Source organism: Octopus sinensis, linkage group LG3 (genome assembly GCF_006345805.1).
Source record: "Octopus sinensis linkage group LG3, ASM634580v1, whole genome shotgun sequence".
NCBI classification, from domain to species: domain Eukaryota; kingdom Metazoa; phylum Mollusca; class Cephalopoda; order Octopoda; family Octopodidae; genus Octopus; species Octopus sinensis.
In genome coordinates this window covers 6223575-6248781 of record NC_042999.1, presented here as the reverse complement: position 1 = coordinate 6248781, position 25207 = coordinate 6223575, and the positions used below count along the sequence as shown (strand labels likewise).

General features: G+C 41.1%; 2 protein-coding genes across 2 annotated transcripts in view; one reads left to right on the top strand and one right to left on the bottom strand.

Annotated features, from left to right (window-relative positions):
• LOC115209371 (nucleolar transcription factor 1-B) overlaps positions 1 to 18073 on the top strand; it is a 62408-nt gene extending 44335 nt beyond the window's left edge. The window contains exons 13-20 of the mRNA XM_029777747.2: positions 1900 to 2010; positions 5417 to 5532; positions 8594 to 8735; positions 9770 to 9862; positions 12530 to 12546; positions 14090 to 14107; positions 15170 to 15313; positions 17952 to 18073. Coding sequence (XP_029633607.1) covers positions 1900 to 2010; positions 5417 to 5532; positions 8594 to 8735; positions 9770 to 9862; positions 12530 to 12546; positions 14090 to 14107; positions 15170 to 15313; positions 17952 to 18024 — 714 coding nt within the window. The 3' untranslated portion in view covers positions 18025 to 18073. The remainder of the gene's footprint in view (positions 1 to 1899; positions 2011 to 5416; positions 5533 to 8593; positions 8736 to 9769; positions 9863 to 12529; positions 12547 to 14089; positions 14108 to 15169; positions 15314 to 17951) is intronic.
• Positions 18074 to 24624: 6551 nt separating this feature from the next.
• LOC115209372 (elongation factor 1-delta) overlaps positions 24625 to 25207 on the bottom strand; it is a 40617-nt gene continuing 40034 nt past the window's right edge. Inside the window, exon 10 of the mRNA XM_029777749.2 lies at positions 24625 to 24724. Within this exon, the coding sequence (XP_029633609.1) occupies positions 24686 to 24724 (39 nt within the window). The 3' untranslated portion in view covers positions 24625 to 24685. The remainder of the gene's footprint in view (positions 24725 to 25207) is intronic.

Below are 25207 nucleotides of genomic sequence, written 5' to 3'. Positions count from 1 at the left end.
TGCAGATGTGTTACCAGTGCCGGTGGCATGTAAGAGAACCTTCCGTTTCGCGACCGTTGCCAGCACCGCCCCGTTTCGTGTCCGTTGCCAACCTCGCCTGGCCCTCGTGCTGGTGGCACATAAAAAAGCACCATCCGTTCGTGGCCGTTTGCCAGCTCTGTCTGGCACCTGTGCGGGTGGCACGTAAAAAGCACCCACTACACTCTCGGAGTGGTTGGCGTTAGGAAGGGCATCCAGCCGTAGAAACACTGCCAGATTTGACTGGGCCTGATGAAGCCTTCTGGCTTCACAGACCCCAGTAGAACCGTCCAACCCATGCTAGCATAGAAAACGGATGCTAAATGATGATGATGATGATGATGATATACATATATACGACAGGTTTCTTTCAGTTTCCGTCTACCAAATCCACTCAAGGCATTGGTCGGCCCAGGGCTATAGCAGAAGACACTTGCCCAAGATACCACGCAGTGGGACTGAACCCGGAACCATTTGGTTGGTTAGCAAGCTACTTACCACACAGCCACTCCTGCGCATTTGAGTTTATTGCTCAAATAAATTCTGGAACTTTCACCTCACATTTTCAGCAGACACCTTCCCCAGCCTTTATCATCATTGCATTACAAGAACTAATTCCATACTGTGCAGCATCCATGTCAGTGGCACAGGCCATAAAAGGCAGAGTAAGTTGCCCTTTCCATCTGTACACTGGGGTGGCACTTTAGGCAAGTGCTAGCAACCACTTATCCTCTTCTGCCAGGGATATGGTGAACACTCTGACAGCAGGATGTTGGATAACCAGCAAGGTTGAAGGTTAATGTGGCCAAGTGGAAGATCTATACCACCAGACAATGATTGTGTGTTGACTAGCAAGTGAGCTGCTTATGCAGTGCTTCTTTGATATTGACTGTGTCCATTGCTCTCTGGTACACCACTTGGTACTTGGCAGGGAGACCCAGAGAGGCATTCTGGTGGAAGGACAATGCCAACTGCCTTTACTGGTCTAAGGCATTTCGTTCTGGACAGAACAGTCAACATTGACCTACAATGGACAGCCAACTGGGACTGATGTAATTTCTGTTCTATAAGTTTGTCATGCCTGTCATTTCCGAGGCAATGACTAGTGACCGAGACCTTTGGAAGTATGCTGTGCGTGAGAAGACCCGGCAGGACAAGTGAGACCATAACCTGTGGCCTTTACCTGGGATGTAGCCAGTTCACTTATGCATACCTTTCCTTCATTGGACACTAAACTCTGCTTGCGAAGACCTGTTGAGGCAAGTGAAATCGAAATCGATCAAAAATCAATGGAAATTGTAGTTGTGATACCAGTGCCAGTGGCATGTAAAAGAACCATCCGAACATGACCATTGCCAGCGCCGCCTTGACTGGCCTCCATGCCAGTGGCACGTAAAAAGCACCAACCGATCGTGGCTGTTGCCAGCCTCACCTGGCACGTAAAAAGCACCCACTACACTCACGGAGTGGTTGGCGTTAGGAAGGGCATCCAGTTGTAGAAACACTGCCAGATCAGACTGGGCCTGGTGCAGCCTCCTGGTTTCCCAGACCCCAGTTGAACTGTCCAACCCATTCTAGCATGGAAAGCGGCCGTTAAAACGATGACGACGGAGGTTTTGATAATCACAAAGATCCACAAATCTGTCATTACAGTTACATTTTCTGACTTTCTTGCCAATGCCAACAGGAAAAAGTTGGTGTGATTGTATAATTTTAACTATGGTCATATTAAAATTCAGATTTTACTGTATTCACCCACGTTTTTGTTTCAAAATTTTGTGGAGACGTTTGCAGGAAAATTTAACCACAGTTAAAATATTTTCTCTTTTTTTTTTCTTTTACAAGAAAATGTAATGCAATCTTTTTTCTGCCCCTTTTCAGCTTCGCCAAATCGAAATATTGAACCTTATAACAAAACAGTGGGTGACTTTGGACGATAAAAAGAAGATGAAATATATTATGCAGGCAGTAGATTGGGAAAAGAAGTACTTGGTAGGTTATTTCATTGTTTTTTTTTATTTTTTGAATTGTACCAAAATATATTAAGGACTTTTTTTATTCTCCAACCGTTAAGAGGAACAGCAAGACTTTAGGAAATGGAATTTGATTAGATTAACCCTTTAGTGTTCAAACCGGGTATATATCCGGCCAAAATAGCTAATCTGTTTTATGTTCAAACTGACAAGATCCAGGCTCTCACACCAACCCTACAATGTTATTCTACATTAAGTAATTACACCATCAAGATCTTGAAGATATGAGATAATGTATGATTAATTCAAATCAATGGGAATCAATAGGCATTATGTTTGATGGAATAATCTGAACACTAAAGGGTTAAAGCAACATTTTTCAATCAGGGTTCCTCAGAACCCTAGGGTTCTACAAAAGGTTCCTAACGGTTCCTTTAGAAAGAGTGAGGTAAGCTAATGCTAATTTCTTGATTGTATTATTACTATACATGCACAACTTATTGGTTGTTGTAATATTGTAGTAAAGGCAGCAAGATGCTTAACAGTATTTCGTCTGTCTTTACATTCTGGGTTCAAATTCTGCCGAGGTTGACTTTACCTTTCATCCTTTCGGTGTCGATTAAATAAGTACCAGTTATGCACTGGTGTCGATGTAATTGACTTAAACCCTTTGTCTGTCCTTGTTTGTCCTTTCTATGTTTAGCCCCTGCGGGCAATAAACAAATGAATATTGAACCATCCCACCTATGCCAGCATGGAAAATGGACGTTAAACAATGATGATGATGATTATATATATATATATAATATTAATTAATATTATATAATATTTTACTATAAAATTGGATTCAATCCTAAATCTGATTTTCCCTGTAAATTTGGATTTATTCTCTAATATTTATTATTATATATATATATATATATATATATGTAAGGTATAAGGACTTGCTGAAGGCTTCCTTAAGAGATGCTTGCATTTCTCCTGACACATGAGAGGGCATAGCTATTGAGTGTAGCAGGTGGAGAAGGATTGTGCATGAGGGGACAGCTACTTTTGAGAAATCTCGAGTTGCGCATGAGAAAGTAAGGAGGGATGTCAGGAAGGGCATCGCTGTTATACTTCCAGATGAGAAGGGTCTTCCTATGATGCTGACATGCAGTGTCTGTGCAAGACCCTGCCTCAGTAAAGCTGGACTCAAGAGTCATCTTCGTAGTCATAAAGCGAGACAGATGAGTGACAACCTGACCACTGTCAGGCATGTGGAAGAGAGTGTAATTTGGCAGGAGCAAAGGTACATGAAGCCCAGTTACAACTACAGCCGGCTATTGCCGGTAAAGGTTTTAGTTTCCAATTCTGTACAAGACATTGTAGATCTTTAACTGGGTTAAAAAGTCACATTCTATCACAGCACCAATAACAGTTAAGCTTCGTGCAATGGCCATACTCGATAACAAGGGGGCAGCCATCATCATCATCATCATCATCGTTTAACGTCCGTTTTCCGCGCTAGCACGGGTTGGACGGTTTGACCGGGGTCTGGGAAGCCAGGGGCCGCTCCAGGCTCCAGTCTGATCTGGCAGAGTTTCTACGGCTGGATGCCCTTCCTAACGCCAACCACTCCGCGAGTGGAGTGGGTGCTTTTTACGTGCCACCTGCACAGGGGCCGGGGGGTCTGGCATCGGTCACGATCGGTTCGAGCTTTACTAGAGTTGAGTTGGGGGGGGGACCAGCTGAGGAAGGTTCCACCAGTGAAAAGAGAGGGAGAGATAGTGGGGGGTGGTGCAGGTAACATAGGGAAGCACCAGTGGGGAAGGTTGGGGTAAGGAGGAATGATGACAGGGAAGGGTTGGTGCAGGTTCATAAGAAATAAAAACGTAGGATATCACGAGGCGGGGAGGGGACTGGAAGGAGATAGTCGGATTGAGGCAGTGACAGATTCAAAACAGGAGGTAACGTAAGATCAGTGGGGCGGTTGATGAGCTGCGGCGCTAGCAGCTTGTCTTGGTGGGGGGGAAGGGTAGTACACAGTGAAAGCATGTGAGGGGGAGGGGTAGGAGGGAGAGACACACGTAATGGTGGTGGGGGAGGAGGAGGGCATATCCGGTGTAGATGGTGAGAACAATGGCGGAAAGATGGAATTAAGGGTTGATGGTAACCTTAAAGGATTCATATATATATATATATATAGAGAGAGAGTATATCATCTGACCCCAAAACCTGTTGGCCTAAGATATATGATGTTTACCCTGTGACCTATGATGAAAAACATATGAAAAATATATAGTATATAGTTCTTTTTGTAGAGGAGTTCCTTTAGACATGTAATTTATTTTAAGGGTTATGCAGGGGTAAAAGGGTAAGCTGAAGGTCTGCACCAGACTCCAGTCCAATTTGGCATGGTTTCTACAGCTGGATTTCCTTCCTAACCACTCCTGAGAGTGTATTGGGTGCCAGTTTGCGTGACACCACCATCTGCCATGACTTGGCTTGATGGGTCGTCTTCTCAAGAACAGCACAAGGTCTTGGTTGATAAAAGACGGTTCCAGTGTGAAAGAGGACAGGTTCTGATCAGTGCTGTTGTATGAGTTTGTAAAATTTGCAATGCAACCAATTGTCATTTATTTGTACATGGTCTGGTAAATTCCATAATGTTTGTAAAAAGTTATTTATTCTTCAGTTTCTGATTTGCTATTATTTTCTATTTAAATGTCTTAGAATGCATTCATAAAATGGCCACCAGACAGATTGGCATGAAATCACTGTTACACTTTAGCTTCTGACCCATTGCTCTCTCTCTCTCTCTCTCCGTCCTCCCTCTCTCTCTAATATAATGGCCTCTACTCCTCAGAGGTAAATGGATTCCTGTTACCTCCACTCAGACATTCCCATCCTCCTGTTGTCTCTCTCTCTCTCTTCCTCTCATCATTCTTGTTCCTTCTGCAGGTTGTATGTTTATCACTGTGTCCAATCCTTCCTTCCTAAAATGTTTCCCTCTGAAATTTTCTCCATGCTTATGACTTTCCCCACACTCACCATTCTAAGACCATCCTGCAGTGGTCCTTCCTCTAGCTCCAGCAAATGAAAATACATGTCAACAATGTGAGCTTATAAATTTCATCATCATCATCATCATGTAACATCCGTTTTCTATGCTGGCATGGGTTGGACTGTTTGACAGGAGTTCTCCAGACTCCAGTTGTCTGTTTATGCTTCTGGATGTCCTTCCTAATGCCAACCACTTTACAAAGTGTGCTGGGTCCTTATCACATGCCATTGGCACTGGTGCATTTACACAGCACTGGCACATTTCATGTGGCACAAAATCAGAGCTGATGAGGAATGAGTTATAATTTATTGACAAAAGAAGGATTTTAAGTTCTGCAACATGGTTCTAAATGTAAATCTAAAACTTTATTTTGTTATAGGACGAAGCCGAGGAATACAAAAAATTGCACCCAGAGTTTACAGCGAAACCTTTTTTCACAAAACTTGAACAGAAAATGCTTCTTAGAAGGACCGGTCTCCCTGAGAAGCCTTGCTGGTAAAAATATTTTTCTTTTATCTCAAATAATAATGGGTTCATTTTTCTTTCGTTTCACTCAGACTGTGGCCATGCTGGGGCACTGCCTAGAAGAATGTTTTGTTGAATGAATTATTCTGTCAGTCTCTTGTACCACATCACTATGTTACGGGGACATAAACATACCAACATTGGTTATCAAGCAATGGCAGCGGACGCAAAAACACACAAACACGCAATGGGCTTCTTTCAGCTTCTGTCTACCATATCCACTCTGAAGGCTTTGGTTGGCCTGAGGCTATAGTAGAAGATATTTGCCCAAAGTGCCATGCATCATCATTGTTCGACCGTGGTCAAGACAATGGAATTTACTATGTTATGCCAGACTTCACGGTCCATCATGGCATTACAGGGGTCCTGTTGCTGGATGCCTGTATCCCTGGAGATTACATCAAGGTAGGAGAGTGTGCGCCCTCTGGTATCGCGAGCAGATGGCTTCCAGAGGAGAAGAGTAGAAATTACCTCGTTTTCAGCTCTACAACAATGTCCAGCAAACTGGACTCTTCTACCTTTCATAAGAGATGACACAGGTGGTAGTTTCCCATATATTTGTACTTTGGTTGGATGACGCTTCCACGAGAGAGTTTGAGCTCTCATAAAGAGGCAAGTGTAGGTGCCATCCAACCGCCTCTCAAGCTTCTTTGATAACGTCCAGGTTTCTGAGCCATCTAGTAGAATTGGTTTGACTGTGGCATGCTGTGGGACTGAACCCAGAACCATGTGGTTGTGAAGCAAGCTTCTTACCACACAACCACGCCTGCTAATAATTTCATAAAAGTCCAATGTGCAACAATCTTAATTTGAAGTAATCAACTGATTTCATTTATGATCTGTGAAAATGAGTTGTCATGAATAAAATATTCGCACTTTGTAATTTATAAGTTTGGATCACCTACTGGCAATATTTTGTATCCCTGGACAGAGCCTTTTATTTTACAACCAGATGTTAGCAATGAGTACCGAAAATTACAAGAGAATTTGTCTGCAACTGAAAGATGAAGAGTGACTTGATTAGTGACCAGGATACATCCCTGGCCAACTAAATCTGGCACTTCATTAGTTATGATGACGAGGGTTCCAGTTGATCAAAGGTGCAAGTGGCCGAGTACTCCACAGACATTGGTTCACAGTGAGATTTAGTGTGACTCAGAATATGACATGGTTGGCCCTTCAAAACAGGTGCTATCATTTTTGCCAGCTGGGTAGACTGGAGCACTGTGTAATAAAGTGTCTTGTTCAAGGACACAATGCATGCCAGGTATTGAACTTGTGACCTTGCATTCTTGAGCCAAACTCCTTCACAAAGCTAATTACTCTTGCTCTATAAATACAGAACCAGTTGAGCCATGGAAGGTCAGAGCACCGAAAGCTTTCAGTCATAGTAATCTACATTTGACCCTTTGCTATTTAGACTGACCATGTCTGGCCCAAAATATTCTACCTGTTTTATGTTTAAACTGGTCAGATCAGGTCCCTCACACCAACTCTACAATGTCATTCTGAAAATAAAGAATCACACAGGTGCAGGAGTGGCTGTGTGGTAAGTAGCTTGCTTACCAACCACACGGTTCCGGGTTCAGTCCCACTGCGTGACATCTTGGGCAAGTGTCTTCTACTATAGCCTCAGGCCAACCAAAGCCTTGTGAGTGGATTTGGTAGGCGGAAACTGAAAGAAGCCCGTCGTATATATGTATGTATGTGTATATATATATATATATATATATATATATATATATATATATATATATATATATATATATATATGTGTGTGTGTGTGTTTGTGTGTCTGTGTTTGATCCCCTAGCATTGCTTGACAACCGATGCTGGTGTGTTTATATCCCCGTTACTTAGCGGTTCGGCAAAAGAACCGATAGAATAAGTACTGGGCTTACAAAAGAATAAGTCCCGGGGTCGAGTTGCTCAATTAAAGGCTGTGCTCCAGTATGGCCGCAGTCAAATGACTGAAACAAGTAAAAGAGAGAAAGAGATTCTATATTTAAGAGATGAGGAATTATGTACATTATTTACATTTGATGGATATTTGTCCTCATCTTGTTTGTTGTTAACACGTTTCGGCTGATGTACCCTCCAGCCTTCATCAGGTGTCTTGGGGGAAATTTCAGACCTGGGTTCTCATTCCTAAGGTATTTTTTGATGTTATTATTATTCAGGTCACTACCCGGAATCGAACTCGGAATCTTGGGGTTAGTAGCCCGCGCTCTTAACCACTACGCCTTAGGAATGAGAAACCAGGTTCGAAATTTCCCCAAGACACCTGATGAAGGCCGGAGAGTATATCAGCCAAAACATTGTGTTAACAACAAAGAAGATGAGGACAAATATCAGTCGAATGTAAATAACGTATAAACAATCACATCATTGAAATCTTGAAGCTACGAGTCAATGCATGATTATTTCAAGACAATGTGGATAAGATAAGCATTGCATTTGAAAAGCAATCTGAATGCCAAAGGTTTTAGACACCTAATGATTAATCAAAGAGCAAACCGATCTGAGCATATTGCTATAATCACATGGAAAGTGGAGGCGCAATGGCCCAGTGGTTAGGGCAGCGGACTCGCGGTCGTAGGATCGCGATTTCGATTCCCAGACCGGGCGTTGTGAGTGTTTATTGAGCGAAAACATCTAAAAAAGCTCCACGAGGCTCCGGCAGGGGGTGGTGGTGATCCCTGCTGTACTCTTTCACCACAACTTTCTCTCACTCTTACTTCCTGTTTCTGTTGTACCTGTATTTCAAAGGGCCGGCCTTGTCACTCTCTGTCACGCTGAATATCCCCGAGAACTACGTTAAGGGTGCACGTGTCTGTGGAGTGCTCAGCCACTTACACGTTAATTTCACGAGCAGGCTGTTCCGTTGATCGGATCAACTGGAACCCTCGTCGTCATAACCGACGGAGTGCTTCCATCCATCCATTAGACATGGAATTACCAGTAATACATTGGTGTTTATTCAGCAAGCTATGTTCAACCTCATAGAATTTTGTTTATTTTTATTTTGCAGTAATGGTTTTGGATTGTTTATCAAAATGTCTAGCCATCTCCTTGTTGATGTGAAAGGCACCAACAGAATGAAAGGACTTAGTAAAATTTTCAATGAATTACCAGCAGCTGTGAAAGAAGATTATGAAAATAGAAGTAAAATGGTAAAGTGTTAACATTGTCTGTTTCAGTGGGACATGAGAGATTGTTTATGCAGGGTGTTCTAAAAGTCTCTCTGCACAGTATGTATTTAATGGTTTTAGGGGTGATTCTTGTACACTGATATTTTACTTGCTCATCGTCATCGTTTAATGTCCGCTTTCCATGCTAGCATGGGTTGGACGATTTGACTGAGGGCTGGTGAACCAGATGGCTGCACCAGGCTCCACTCTGATCTGGCAGAGTTTCTACAGCAGGATGCCCTTCATAATGCCAACCACTACGAGAGTGTAGCGGGTGCATTTTACGTGCCACCGGTGCAGGAGCCAGTTAGGCGGTACTGGCAACGACCTCGCATGAATCTTTTTACACATGCCACCGGCACAGGTGCCAGTAAGGCGATGCTGGTAACGATCACACTCGAATGGTGCTCCCCAGACAAAAAAGTCTGGCGGTGTTAAATCAGGTGATCTTGGTGGCCACAGTCCCTTCGAAATAATCCATTCACCATAAAATTCTTGAAGTAGCACCATGGTGGTGCGCAGGGTTAGCAAAATTCCCTGCGGAGAGACTTTTTGAACACCTTGTATATTTGCTGTTTTTGTTAATAATTTGATGTTTGGCCACAAGATATAAAGTGACCCCCATTCGGCTGATCTCCTGGGACATTCATCTCTCATTGTTTTTTGTCTGTTATTATTATTAAATGAGCTGAAAAATTTGGAATTTATAAGTAAAAGAATTATGATTGTGTGGCTTTTATGGTTATATGGAAGCAGTGACTATCATCATCATCATCATCATCATCATTAAGCGTCCGTTTTCCATGCTAGCATGGGTTGGACGATTTTGACTGAGGGCTGGCGAACCAGATGGCTGCACCAGGTTCCAATCTTGATTTGGCAGTTTCTACAGCTGGATACCCTTCTTAACGCCAAAGACCAGTAACTTTTACTTGACCATTGAAGTGTCCCCATTTCTTTCACATCTGAATTTTTTATAGTTGCGAAGATTTAAAAAAAATTTTTTCTTTTTTTAGGAAAGAATAGAGTACCAAGAAAAAGTTTCTGAGTACGTTAGTAAATTGTCTCCCGAAGAATGTTTATCATCAGTAAATACTAAATTGGTAGAGGTAGGTACTTAATATTTTCTATTGTTGTTAATACCTTTCAAATTCAATTGTGTGAATGTGCAGTTTAAATTTGGTTGTAAATTCTTTTTAGACCAGTCTATGATTCGTATATCATTTAGACTAGCATCTGACCATACATATTTAGACCAGTGTGTGCATAAGTATTATTGGGTCATCCTGTAAATAATGCGGTTTTTTTCACTTGCGTGAACTAAAAGTCGGAGGGGGACGGGATAAACTACCTGCATCAACTTGCTATAAAAGCAGGTAGTAGTTTTAACTTGTACTTATTCTTAGTGCAAGTTTTAAAGAGTGCAGTTCAATTTTAACAGTTATTTTTCCAAAGCTATGATGGAAATGACAAAGGAGCATATTTGGCATATTTTGCTTTATGAGTTCAATAAAGGCAACAATGCAATGGAAAGTGCAAAGATTATTAATGCAGTATATGGGGATTGGACAATAAGTGTAAGCCAGTGCCAACAGTGGTTCCAGAAATTCTGAGCCTGAAACTACAGCCTAGAAGATGGGCCTCATCCTGGAAGATCTGTAGAGCTTGATGAGGATGTCCTGCAAACCCTGGTGGAACAAAATCCCATTGTAACTTTTGAAGATCTAACTGAGAAGCTTGGATTTGGTCAGTCAACCATTTATCGACACCTGCTTGCCATCGGAAAAGTCAGTAAATTGGGTCAATGGGTTCCTCACAAACTTTCTGAGCCTAATCATGCACTGAGAGTGAATGTGTGCTCTTCTTTGCTGTCACGTCTCATGAATGAACCTTTTTTGGACCGAATAGTGACTGGTGATGAGAAATGGGTTCTCTATAAAAATGTCAAGCGCCGAAGATAGTGAGTAGGGAAAGGAGAAACACTGGCACCCCAGGCTAAAGAAGGTCTTCACCCACGTAAGGTGTTGTTATCTGCTTGTTGGACCATGAAAGGTTTAGTCCACTTTGAACTTTTAAACCCAAACCAAACGATAACAAGGAAGATCTACTGTGAGCAGCTTAAGTCAGTGCTAGAAGGAAAACAACCATCTTTGCTTTCAAGACAAAAGGTATTCTTCCATCAGGATAATGCCCAGCCACATACAGCGAGGATGACATTCGAAAGGCTGGAGCAGTTTGAGTGGGAAACAATACCCCCACCCACCATATTCGCCGAACATTGCCCCATCTGATTATCATTTATTCTGCAGTCTTCAAAATCATTTGGACGGAAAAAATATAAATTCTGTTGACGAGGTCAGTACAGTACTGGAGGAATAATTTTCGTCACAGAGAAGGAAATTTTGGAAGAGGGTCCTTGCAAGTCTACCAGATAGATGGAAGAGCATTGTATAAAAATGAAGGGGAGTATATTTTAGATGAGAAAAGAACTTTGTGTATCTTAATTTTGAAAAATAAAAGAATCTGCATTATATATGGGATGACCTAATATATTTAAACCAGTGAAAGGTAAAACTGATTCCAGCAGTAAAACTAAATAATAATGATGCTGTCTCTCAAATAACAATCAAAAGTAATAATTAAAAATGGGTTACCTTTCATATTAAAGTTTTAATGAGTTCTTGAAATACAGGCTCAAAGTCTGTGGAATTATTCTTGGAGACGTGACCCACCTGAAAGGCATTTTTGTGTTGATTTGTAGTTTTTTTTTTATTTGTGTATTGACCCTTTAGCATTTAGACTGACCGTATCTGGTCCAATTATTCTACTTGTTTTGCTTAACCCTTTCGTTACTGTATTTATTTTGAGATGCTCTGTGTTTCTTTCAATTAATTTTAAATATTGCAAAACATTTAGTAAAATAACTTAGTTATCATTAAGCTAGTGTTAGGAACATAAATTGGGACTAAGGTTTGGTGGAAGATTTTAATTCGAACCTTATGAAAACAAGACATTTGTACTACAGAACCAGAAGAGGTTTCAGCTGGGTTGGTATCAAAAGGGTTAAGGCCCACCTTATTCTCTCTCTCTCTCTCTCCAACTTTAACCCTTTTGTTACTGTGTTTCTTTCAATTAATTTTAAATATTGCAAAACATTTAGTAAAATAACATAGTTATCATTAAGCTAGTGTTAGGAACATAAATCGTGACTATGGTTGGGTGGAAGATTTTAATTCAGAATTTATGAAAACATGACATTTATACTGAGAGCCAGAGCTGGTTTCAGCTGGGTTAGTGACAAAAGGGTTAAACCAGCCAGATTCAGCCTTTCACATCAACCCTACAATGTCGTTCTATAAGCAGTGACATTATCGAAATCTTGAAGCTATGAGATTAATGCAGGATTAAGTCACACCAATGTGAACAAATAAGCATTTGACAGAATATGCTGAATGTTAACCCTTTAGTGTTTAAACTGGCCATATCCGGCCGAAGTTTTCTACCAATTTTATGTTTAAACTGACCAGATCAGGGCTCTCACACCTAATCTACATTGACATTCTAAACATGAACAATCACGTCATTGAAACCTCAAAGCTATAAGATAATGCATGATTAATTAAAAATAATTTAAGTAAAAAAATATTACATTTAACAGAGTAATCTGAACACTAAAGGGTTAGAGAGTTGAACTGACCAACGTTTTCGCTTTCATTTTGTCATCTCATTGAAAGAAGCTTTGTAACATTTGCTTTTGTTTTTTTCTTTTTCCACAGGAACAACTGAAATTAGAGTAAGTATCTCTGAATTATTTCTAAACATTTTTAATTTTTCAATCACAGAATAATTCAGGATTATTTTTCGAGAAAATCACAAGATGAATGATTTGAGTAACATGGAAACTGCTGGATGTGGAACTGAGACAACGTGTGTGTGTGTCTGTAGGGTTTTGGGGTCAATCTACCACGGAGCTGCTGTGGCCAATACTTTACAAGTGAATTTTCTGGCCATTCTGCTGTTCATTATTCGACCCTTTAGTAATACTATTCTATATTTCTGACATGAGGAATTCTGTACATTATTTACAATGGTCGGATATGTGTCCTCGTCTTGTTTGTTGTTACCACAACATTTCAGCTGGTGTACTCTCCAGCCTTCATCAGGTGTCCGGGTAGAATTTTGAACCCAACCCTTTATTTGACTGTTTTCATTCCTAATGTATGTTGCCGATGTTATTTTTCTGTTAATATCATTTTTAGAATCCATGTGCTTATAATATTAACAATATAATATAATAATATTTATTTCTTTTATTGCCCACAGGGGGCTAAACAAAGACAGGCATAATGTATAACTAGTACTTATTTAATTGACCCCGAAAGAATGAAAGGCAAAGTTGATCTTGGTGAAATTTGAACTCAGAATGTAATGGCAGATGAAACACTGCTAAGCATTTCGCTCCGAGCACTAACAATTCTGCCAGCTTGCTGCCCTATGATACTAACAGAAAAATAACATCAGCAGCATGTCTTTGGGATGAGAACAGTGTACCCCCATTTGTTATATAAAGGGTTGGGTTGGAAATTCCACCAGAACACCTGATGAAGGCTGGAGAATACATCAGCTGAAACATTATGGTAACAACAAACGAGGTGAAGACACCTGTCCATCAACTATAAATAATGTGACCCTTTAGTATTTAAACTCCAGTCAAAATATTCTGTTTTATGTTCAAACAGGCCAGATCTAGCCTCTCACACCTAACCCACAATTTCATTCTAAAAATAAACAATCACATCATTGTAAACTCAAGGCTACAAGATTATGCATGATTAATACAAAACAATGAGATGCTACAAGAAGGAGAGTGAGTAGAAGGAGAGGAAGGAGACAGTGAGTCATGGGATGAGAGAGTGTGATGGGGTAGGGGTGGTGGCTATGGCTGGACAGTTTTTGTATTATGATTTTGCTTGGTATTTTAAGTGCCTGTACATACATGGACATTCTCTCAGCAGGACATTGCAGGTGGAAGGGCAGAAAGAGAGAGAGCTACCCCGGGTACTTAGGTGACAGTCGAGAAGGCTGAGGCCATGTGAAATGAAGGGATTGAGCTGACAATGTTTTAGTTGTGAGCCTAACAACTTGACTGTTCATTTACCTCACTTTTATCAACAAGGGACCCACAAGAAATTAATATTGGGAATAAAACTGTAAAAATTTGTTTCCCTCTGCCAGAATCAGACAAGACATTGTTGCTTGTAACCTTTCTTACATTGTTGAAATGTGTTAACATTATTATGGCACCATATTAATTGGAAATATTTTCTTTTTTCTAGGAAAAAGAATCAACCTGCGTAAGTAGCTATTTCTTTATTGACTCTACTTTGTAAATTTCTGAGGAAAGTGTGTAGATAGGCGCAGGAGTGGCTGTGTGGTAAGTAGCTTGCTAACCAACCACATGGTTCCGGGTTCAGTCCCACTGCGTGGCATCTTGGGCAAGTGTCTTTTGCTATAGCCCCGGGCCGACCAATGCCTTCTGAGTGGATTTGGTAGACGGAAACTGAAAGAAGCCTGTCGTATGTATATATATATATATATATATATATATATATATATATATATATGTGTGTGTTTGTGTGTACGTCCCCGTCATTTAGCGGTTCGGCAAAAGAGACCAATAAAATAAGTACTGGGCTTACAAAGAATAAGTCCCGGGGTCGAATTGCTTGACTAAAGGCGGTGCTCCAACATGGCCGCAGTCAAATGACTGAAACAAGTAAAAGAGAGAATATTGAAATTGCTATTTTCTTGGCTCTTCTCGGATAGGAATGGTTTCAACTTATGATACTCTCCAAGTACTTCTTTTATATTTACCTATTTCTTTACTACCCACAAGAGGCTAAACACAGAAGGGACAAACAAGGACAGAGAAAGGGATTAATTTGATTATATCGACTCCAGTGCATAACTGGTACTTATTTAATTGACCCCGAAAGGATGAAAGGCAAAGTCGCCCTTGGTGGAATTTGAACTCAGAATGTAAAGACAGACGAAACACCTATTTCTTTACTACCCACAAGGGGCTAAACACAGAAGGGACAAACAAGGACAGAGAAAGGGATTAATTTGATTATATCGACTCCAGTGCATAACTGGTACTTAATTTATCGACACCGAAAGGATGAAAGGCAAAGTCGACCTCGGTGGAATTTGAACTCAGAACATAACGGCAGACGAAATACTGCTAAGCATTTCGCCCAGCATGCTAACATTGCTGCCAGCTCGCCGCCTTCTTTTATATTTACCACATGGTGAACATGGTTGTTGTAGAGACAGAATATTTTGTTAGAGTGGAAGATTTTTTCTTAAGTTTCATTATTCTTACTACTTTCTGTAATTTTTTTTTTTCTTTCCAGATCTGCGTTTTTGTTATACTACAGTGAAAATAAAGATTCTTTACCTGGTCTTGACAAAGCTGAAAAATATAAAGCTCTTCAGGAACGGTGGAAAATGCTGCCGAAAGCTTCACAGCAATCGTACAAAAAGCAGAGGAAAGCAATGTAATTCACAATCATTTTTATTCTATTGTTTGATCGATTATTGAGAAACAGGTGGTGGTGGCCATGTCCTTGGGCAGAGCCCCAATATTTGACTAGCAGGAAGGAAGGCCAGATCTCAGTGATGATAATTCCGTTAGTGGCATCTAAGATGTGATGGGGATATGAAAGGGGGCTACAAATGAAGTTTCCCACCTAAATTTCAAAGAACAAATTCCATAAAAATAGAATCTTTGGTTGTTAAATCAGGTTTATATTTTATTAGGTTGTCAAGAGCTTGCGGCTTTTAACCTTTAAATTCAGATTTACATATCTCAACTCAAACAAAACTTTATTATTCAAAGTAAACACCATCAGAATCAACACACTTTTGCCAACGCAAAACAAGTTTATTTATGCCGGTAGCGTAAAAATCCTGCGTTCTGGTGGCGATGGAGTCGTTGAAGGCGTGTATGGCATTGTCTTGGTTTTTGAAACATTTCTCACACAGGAAGTTGTCGAGATGCTTGAAAAAGTGGTAATCTGTAGGCGAGAGGTCTGGTGAGTATGGCAGATGAGGCAGAGTTTCGTAGCCCAATTCATTCAACTTCTGTAGGGTCAGTTGTGTGACATGTGGCCAAGCATTTTCATGGAGAAGAATTGGTCCTTTTCTATTGACCAATACTGACTGTTGTTGGAGTTTCTTATGCATTTCATCCATTTGCTGACAGTACTTCTCCACCGTAATGGTTTTGCTTGGATCCCAAAATCTGTGATGGATGAGACCAGCCGCAGACCACCAAACAGTCACCATGACCTTCTTTTAGTGCAAATTTCGCTTCGGGAAGTGCCGTGGAGCTTTGTCAGCATCCAACCACTGAGCTGAGCATCACTGGTTGTCGTAAAGAATCTACTTTTCATCACAAGTCACAATCCAGTTGTGTAAAAGAAGAGAAGATGACACTTCAAAACGGCGTTTTTTTTTTCTTTTGGTTGTTGTTCAATTCGTGCAGCACCCATTTCTCAAGTATTTATGTTTTTGCTATCTCTTTCAAGCGGTTGGAAATTGTCATATACGTTACGTCTAATTCAGAAGCAAGCTCTTGAACGGTTGTGCCTGGATTGGCTGTGACTAAGGCTCTTAGTTGATCATTGTCAACATCCGATGGCCGACCAGTACGAAATTTCTTGAACCACCATTTTTGCTAATGGTTCATTTGTGGTTCCTGGGTCAAATACATTGTTGGTATTGTGAGCTGTTTCAGCAGCCTTTTCGGCTTAGCTTGAAATGGAATAAGAAAGTTGTGCAAATTTGCAAAATGGCCTCGTTATTTAAAAAGAAAAAGAGTAACACGATTAGATAGAGCAAAGAACAGACTTTAAAATGATATATAAAGTCAAAGCAATTTGAAAATACATAATTTAAAATCAAAATTAAAAATTACGCAAGAACTTTCCTGACAACCTAATTTAACGAGACAGTTGATAGTTATTGTTAATCCTCATCGTTTAACATCCACTTTCCATGCAGGCATGGGTTGGGCAGTTTGACTGGGGGCTGGTGAGCCAGAAGGCTGCACCAGGCTCCAATACAATCTGGCAATGTTTCTATAGCTGGATGCCCTTCATAATGCCAACCACTTTGGCTTTTAATGGGTTTAAAGAAGAAAAAGTGGTGAACTGGCAGAACTGTGAGCAGACCAGGCAAATTGCTTAGCAGCGTTTTGTCCATCTTTATGTTCCAAGTTCAAATTCTACTGTGGTTGGCTTTGCCTTTTAAAGTTAATAAAATAAGTACCTGTTGAGTACTGGGTACTTTGGGGTCAATGTAATCACTTTAGCCTAGCCCTGAAATTGCTGGTGTTGTGCTACAATTTCAAACCAATTGGTGACATTGATTTCATATTTGGCACAAGGCCAGCAATTTCGGGCGTGGGGTGGTTTAAAGTCAACTCTGGAAACGATGAAAGGCAAATTCACCCTCGGCAGCCTTTGAACTCAGAATGTAAAGGCAGACAAGATGCCACTGAGCATTTTTACCTGTGCTAATGATTCTGCCAGCTTGCAACCTTTTAAATATCATCATCATCATCATTTAATGTCCTCTTTCCATGCTAGCATGGGTTGGACGGTTTGACTGAGGACTGGCGAACCAGATGGCTGCACCAGGCTCCAGTCTTGATCTGGCAGAGTTTCTACAGCTGGATGCCCTTCCCAACGCAAACCACTCTGAGAGTGGAGTGGGTGCTTTTTACATGCCTGCGGCATGGGGGCCAGTCAGGCGGTACTGACAATGACCTCGCTCGAATCTTTTTACACATGCCACCGGCACAGGCGCCAGTAAGGCGGCGTTGGTAACGATCCCGCTCGAGTGGTACCTTTTATGTGCCACCAGCACGGAAGCCGGTTGGCTGCTCTGGCAACGATCACTCTCGGATGGTGCTCTTGGCACCCTACTAGCATGGGACACAGGTGCCAGTAAGGCGACACTGGTAACGATCACACTCGAATGGTGCCTTTTATGTGCCACTGGCACGGAAGCCAGTTAGCCACTCTGTCAACGATCACACTCATATGGTGCTCGTGCCCGTCATCGAATTTCACTTTATGTAATATTAAAATATAGAATGTCTTTGTATATTTAGTTATATTTCATTTTCAGGCAAAAATCCCTAAATTCAAGGACCAACAAAATGAGAACAGTTTCTACTCCTGCAGCAGCGACAACAACATGATCATCATCAAGACATTTCTTTTAATAAAACACTCTTTATTACATACTTTTATTTTTATTCTGTTTTTATTATCTCCGTCTTAGCAAAGGTTTTCAGTCACATTTGTTTGTTTGTCTGTGGACCAGATATCTCAAGAACCACTGGATGGATTCAGATGAAATTTTTAGAGTTGTTTGGCCTCGTGACTGGCACAAACTGATAAGATTTTGGGATCAATCCGGTACCAGACAAGGATTCTGGATTATTTTTCCAGTTCTGTTACTTAATTTTTGAGTGCAGTTGGGTTCATTTTTAGTATTCTTGTTTGTGAAAGCAGTCGAGTTTTTAACAGATATTCTCATTTTAAAAATCATCTCCGGCTTATCGTTGAGAGGACGTTGGTATTGCCCTGGTGGAAGCTTGCACTCTCTGAGTGCTCTTATTATTATCAATGTTTTAGTTTTGGCATTTTATTAATTGATGCCATTTCTTTTCTGGTGCATTTGAAATGGTTTCTATGTTTAAAAAATATCATTATTATTATTTAACGTCTAAAGGCGCGGAAGTGGCTGTGTGGTAAGTAGCTTGCTAACCAACCACATGGTTCCGGGTTCAGTCCCACTGCGTGGCATCTTGGGCAAGTGTCTTCTGCTATAGCCCCGAGTCGATCAATGCCTTGTGAGTGGATTTGGTAGACGGAAACTGAAAGAAGCCCATCGTATGTATATATATATATATAGATGTGTGTGTCTGTGTTTGTCCCCCTAGCATTGCTTGACAACCGATGCTGGTGTGTTTACGTCCCCGTCATTTAGCGGTTCAGCAAAAGCGACCGATAGAATAAGTACTGGGCTTACAAAAAAAAAGTCCCGGGGTCGATTTGGTCAGCTAAAGGCGGTGCTCCAGCATGGCCACAGTCAAATGACAGAATCAAGTAAAAGAGTAATCGTATGAGTGAAATTTCCAAACTCAGATAATTCGTGATTAATTGAAAATGATATGAATAAAAGCAGGTTTACATTCGATGGAGTATTCTGAATGCCAAAGGATTTGGTGAGAAGAGAGTATTTGAGAGGTGGGGAGGAGATTTATGCCAGGTGCTGTGAAGGACAAGCACAGGTGTCTTGCTATGCAGGAGATATATGGCTACCACCCAATTAATATCAGGGTGAACGGGTGTCAGAGCAATCTGAGGGGTACAGGAATGTTAGGCTGCACAGATAGTAGATCAGTGAGGGGAGTACATTTGATGGGGTAGGGTGAGAGGGATAGGAGTGGCTCAAGGATGAGGATGGTGTGCAAAGTGTAGGAGTGGTTGGGAGGGAGATGTAGTGGTAGGGATGAGGGGATGGGACGAGGGTGTTGAGAATGATAGCAAAGGTGTTAAGATAGAGTGTGGCAGGAAAGGGTGAGATAACTGGAGGCACAGAAAGGTGATTGGAGGGGAAAGTAGTGCAGAAAGGGAAGTGGTTTGAGGGTGGGGTGTAGCATATGCTGATTCCAGTGAGTACAGGAGCAGAGTAATGCCATTGGGGATGATGGGTGTTAGGGGGGGTGACAAGGGATTGAGAAATCTTGAATGAGCAGAATGGTGTAGCAATTAAGCTTAGCAGGCAGTGGAGGCCCAGTGGTTAGGGCAGCGGACTCGCTGTCATAGGATCGCGGTTTCAGTTCCCAGACCGGGTGTTGTGAGTGTTTATTGAGCGAAAACACCTAAAAAAGCTCCACGAGGCTCCGGCAGGGGATGGTGGTGATCCCTGCTGTACTCTTTCACCACAACTTTCTCTCACTCCCTGTTTCTGTTGTACCTGTATTTCAAAGGGCCGGCCTTGTCACTCTCTGTGTCACGCTGAATATCCCCGAGAACTACGTTAAGGGTACACGTGTCTGTGGAGTGCTCAGCCACTTACACGTTAATTTCACGAGCAGGCTGTTCCGTTGGTCGGATCAACCGGAACCCTCGTCGTCGTAACCAACGGAGTGCTTCCTTCCTCCTAAGCTTAGCAGGTACAAACCTAAACAAATTGCTTTTTGGGTCTCATTGTTGCCATGATGGATGTACTTCACAAGTACAGCAAATCATCCATCTTGCTTCTCTGGGGCTCATCTTTCACTACTTTATTGTTTTCTTTCACTAATAGCATCCACTTCCAGTGAGCTGCCCTCATCATAAGGATTTGCATGACTAAACCAACACAGTCGTCTCGCTTTCTTGCTGATGTTGCATATCCAATGGAGCGTAAAAGCTTTCTCCCACTCTAGGGTTCACATATTTTCTGCATTCAGGGTCGCTATCTCACTGCTGTTTAATAAACAAGCATCATACAATCGAAATTCCTCCTCTGCTAATTCATCAGATGACCTGAGACTACCTCTAGGGATCCTCCAGGCCATTTGAAAAAGTCCGTTCCCCATATGTCCTTGGTGTTTATTGCTCCTGCACATCGTCCACATACAAATTCAATTCTTCTGTTTACCTTCTTGTGATTCCACTGCACCTCTTTTGCCCATATCTTGCCCTGGGCGAATCATTGAAATCCCTCCTTACACCTTTCCTGCATATCAAACAGGGCCATTTACTTGAGAATAGAGTCCTGTGTTCTTGCTTACTGGAACTTGGGTCTTTGTTAACTTAAGGGCCTTTTCACTCCCAGTTTGGTTTCCATGCTTGGAATTTCTGTTCTAATTTTCTTACAGCTTCCACTATGAGAACAAACAGTAGCTCCCAGGGGCAGCCAGTCTTAGATTCCTCCTCTTATGGCTTGGAGAACAACGATAAGTAAGAGTGGGCTGAGAAAGCAAGCTCTGGTGAACTCGCCTCTACTTTAACCCCTTAGTGTTCAGATTACTCTGTTAAATGTAATACTTTTCCACTCAAATTGTTTTGAATTAATCCTGGATCATCTTACAGCTTTGAGGTTTCAATGATGTGATTACTTATTTTTAGAATGGCATTGTAGGTTAGGTGTGAGAGGCTAGACATCGCCAGTTTGAATATAAAACATGTAGAATATATTGGGCCAGTTTAAACACTGAAGGGTTATCATTCATTGCTATGCATTAAATTTTGAGTAAGTAAAAGCTCTGAGTTCAAACCCAGCCAAAGAGGATGTTCATGAACAGAAAGTTGGGACCCAGAAACATGAAATGTAAGATGTGAATAGATAAAAAACCCAAAACAAGTTGGTTTATTAGCAATTAGTTTTATCTTAAAGTTAGAGGAACTCAACAGACAATCATAATTGTAAACTGACCTCTCTCTCTTTTACTCTTACTTGTTTCAGTCATTTGACTGCGGCCATGCTGGAGCACCGCCTTTAGTCGAGCAAATCGACCCCGGGACTTATTCTATTGTAAGCCCAGTACTTATTCTATCGGTCTCTTTTGCCGAACCGCTAAGTGGCGGGGACGTAAACACACCAGCATCAGTTGTCAAGCAATGCTAGGGGGACAAACACACACACACACACACATATATATATACGACGGGCTTCTTTCAATTTCCGTCTACCAAATCCACTCACAAGGCATTGGTCGGCCCGGGGCTATAGCCGAAGACACTTGCCCAAGATGCCACGCAGTGGGACTGAACCCGGAACCATGTGGTTGGTTAGCAAGCTACTTACCACACAGCCACTCCTGCGCCTATTTGAATTCACTAATGAATTTAATTCTATCAGTCTTATTACACCCCACACCTTGCCTTATTTCAACTACTTGGATACAGGAATGGCTGTGTGGTAAGAAGCTTGCTTCCCATTCACATGGTTCTAGGTTCAGCTCCACTGCATGGCACTAGAGAGCAAGTGTCTTCTACTATAGGGGGAGGGTTCACAAAAAAAAAAAAAAAAAAATGAAGACAGGTGGTGTAGACAACAAACAGATGTATTAGTATAACGCTCAGGAATAGAAAGTCTTCTACGTTTCGAGCCTATGCTCTTCTTCAGAAAAAAAACAGCCTCATGAGTGGATTCGGTAGACAAACTGAAAAAAGTCCATCCTATGTGTGTATCTGTCTCCCACCAGGCCTTGACAACTGGTGTTGGTGTGCTTACAGCCATGGAACCTAGCAGTTCAGCAAAATGAACCGATAGAATCAGACTTTAAAAAGTACTGGAGTTGATTTATTCAGCTACAATTCCTAATGGTGGTGCTCCAGCATGGCTGCAATCTGATGATTATATGCAGGAGGTGTAGTAGGATCATTGAGGAGTTTCACAATCATGAGATCCCAGGTTCAAGTCCTCTGCATTCTATCTTGGACAACTTGTCAAAGCAATATGTTATGGGTAAAATTGGGGTAGATGAAAATATAGAAGCTGACTAGGTAGATTACATCTGAAATTCAAAAAGCCTACACTGCAATATTTTGCCAAGATGGGTGTCTGTGGTATACTCAACCAAGATCACAGAAATTCTGTTGTTTGAGCAACTGAGTCACTACCACCATTTTTTTTATTTTATGAAACAAGCTTGGATAATTACAGGGAGTTCAGGCTAAATTCGACAATTTGCATAAAAGAAAACCATAATACTAATATATATTTCAGAGATGAGAAATGAAGTAGATTATTTCCATTAGTTGGACACACATCATCTTGTTTGTTGTTACCATAGTGTTTCAGCTGATGTATTCTCCAGCCCTCCTCAGGTTTTCTGGTGGAATTTCCAACCCAACCCATTATTTAACTGATGGGGTACATCCTAAGGTATGTTGATGTTATTTTTCAACTCCTTGCCTGGGATTGAACTTACAATCCAAGGGTTAGTAGCCCACTCTACGCCATATGCCTGTGGGCAATTATAAAGTGAATTTTGGGACTTATAAACTTAATGTTTTATCTCTTCTTAATACAAGTTCCCACATTCTTTTTTACTCTAAGGTACAAAATTTTGGGGAAGGGCAGTCAATTAGATCAACCCCAGTACACAACTGGTACTTAATTTATCGAGCCTGAAAGGATTAATGACAGCCAACCTCAGCGGAATTTGAACTCAAAACGTAAAGACATGAAATACTGCTAAGCATTTCGCCCAGCATGGTTCCCATATTACATTCATATCTGCACAAGGTCTGCTTAGGAGCATGTACTGCTTTTAATTTTTTCTATTAAATAACAACAACAAGCCTTAAGAATGAGAACAGTGTACCCCATTAATCAAATAAAAGGTTGGGTTTGAAATTCGACCAGAACAGCTGATGAAGGCTGGAGAGTACATCAGCCGAAACATTGTGGTAACAACAAACGTGGACCCCTCTCCATCCATTGTAAATTATGTAGAAAACAATATTCCATCCAAAAAGAAAAGTATTTAAAAGAAACCAAAGGCATGGCTGTGGGGTAAGAAGCTTACTTCTGAACCACAGGGATCCAGGTTCAGTTCCCCTGGGCAAGTGTCTTCTACTATAGATTTGGGCCAACCAAGCTTTGAGTGGATTTGCTAATGGAAACTGAAAGAAGCCTTATATATATATATATATATATATATATATTTGTTCCTCCACCATCACTTGACAATCGATGGTGTATTTGCATCCCCATAACTTAGCAGTTTGGCAAAAGAGACGAACGATAGACTAAGTCCAGGGGTTGATTTCTTCAGCTAAACGGCAGTGCTCCAGCATGGCCAGTCAAAATGACAAATATGTAAAAGTGTAATATCAAATTATGGCTGAGAGATAATTTACTCAAAGTAGCCACCCTCTGCTTCTTTCATGGCCCCAAATCAACCCCAGAACCATATTCCTCACTGTATCTGGCAACATCATCATCAGCTTGACCTTAGTGTTTCAGGCAGAGCAGTTGAGGCCTTTCCTAACCACACCCCACACATGGTAATTCACAGGATTACAATCAGGCGGGAATTAAGAGGCCAGAAATTGGGGCTGATGGGGGTCATAGATATTCTCCAACAACCACTTCTCTTTCCAGAGTTATGGCAGAGTCAAATATCCTACTGCCACACGTATGGCCTTCCAGCAACTTCACATAGTCATCCGAATTGAGCCTGAGGCCCTGTCCTGCAGCCGTCAGATGAATTCTGGCATGCAGACACAGTCAGATGCCTGCTGGCCACAGCTTCATAGTCTCCATTGCAGCTGTCCACGTCACACCTTACAGCCTTTAGTGACCACAGGGCATTGAGCAGCAGTCATTATGTCAGCATTTTGATACCCACTACAAATCCATCCTCATGATACAAGTAACTCCTTTCCAACATTCAAATGGCTTCCAGTCCTCCGTGTCAACTATTTAACCTCTATGCTCTCCAACACCATTGACTGTTCAACCAATACAACAAACCATTCCTGATAAAATTGTCCAAATTTAGCCCAAAAACATTTAACTCCTTCCCCTGTATAACACACACACACACAGCTTTCCTGTTAGACCCGTCTAATTTGGAAAGCTTCAAACATTGACCAACACTACAAATGGAGAGGGTTCCATATTTTCAGCAAAGGTGAAGACAGCTTAAAACATACCTAATTTCACACATAAACAATTATGAAACTTAAGTTAATCAAACACATTTCCCGCACTGTTTAAATATATCCTAATAGAAATTGATAGATGTCTGTTCATACAAATTCTGTTTCAAATTAAAAAATAAAACAAATTATTTTTGAAGAACTTTATTTTATGAGCTCTTTAAATAAACATGGGTCTTGAACTCTGCCTCAGATTTTATTGAAAGCTGCAATATCCACACTTTGAACCTGAAATAAAATTAATTAAAGAGAATTAATGAATTAAGACAACTGAGATTCTATTGTGTCTGGGGAGAGTCATTTTCTTTTTGTGCCTTATTATGTAACACACTCACTGGTAAAATTTCCACTTTTTTCTAATTTTAATGTCCTAAAATTTTAGGACAATAAAAATAAGAAAAACGTGGAAATTTTACCGGTGAGTGAGTGACATAAGGCACAAACAGAAAATGAGTCTCCCCAGACACAATAGAATATGCTTCAACACACAAACTCATAAAGAATCTTGCAAACCAAATCCCAAAACGAAAGACAACTGAGATGTCTTACAAGTAATTATCGACAATAAATTGCTGGATCAGGCTATGAAAGATCATCATCATCATCATCGTTTAACCGGGGATCTGGGAAGCCAGAAGGCTGCACCAGGCTCCAGTCTGATCTGGCAGTGTTTCTACAGCTGGATGCCCTTCCTAACGCCAACCACTCCAT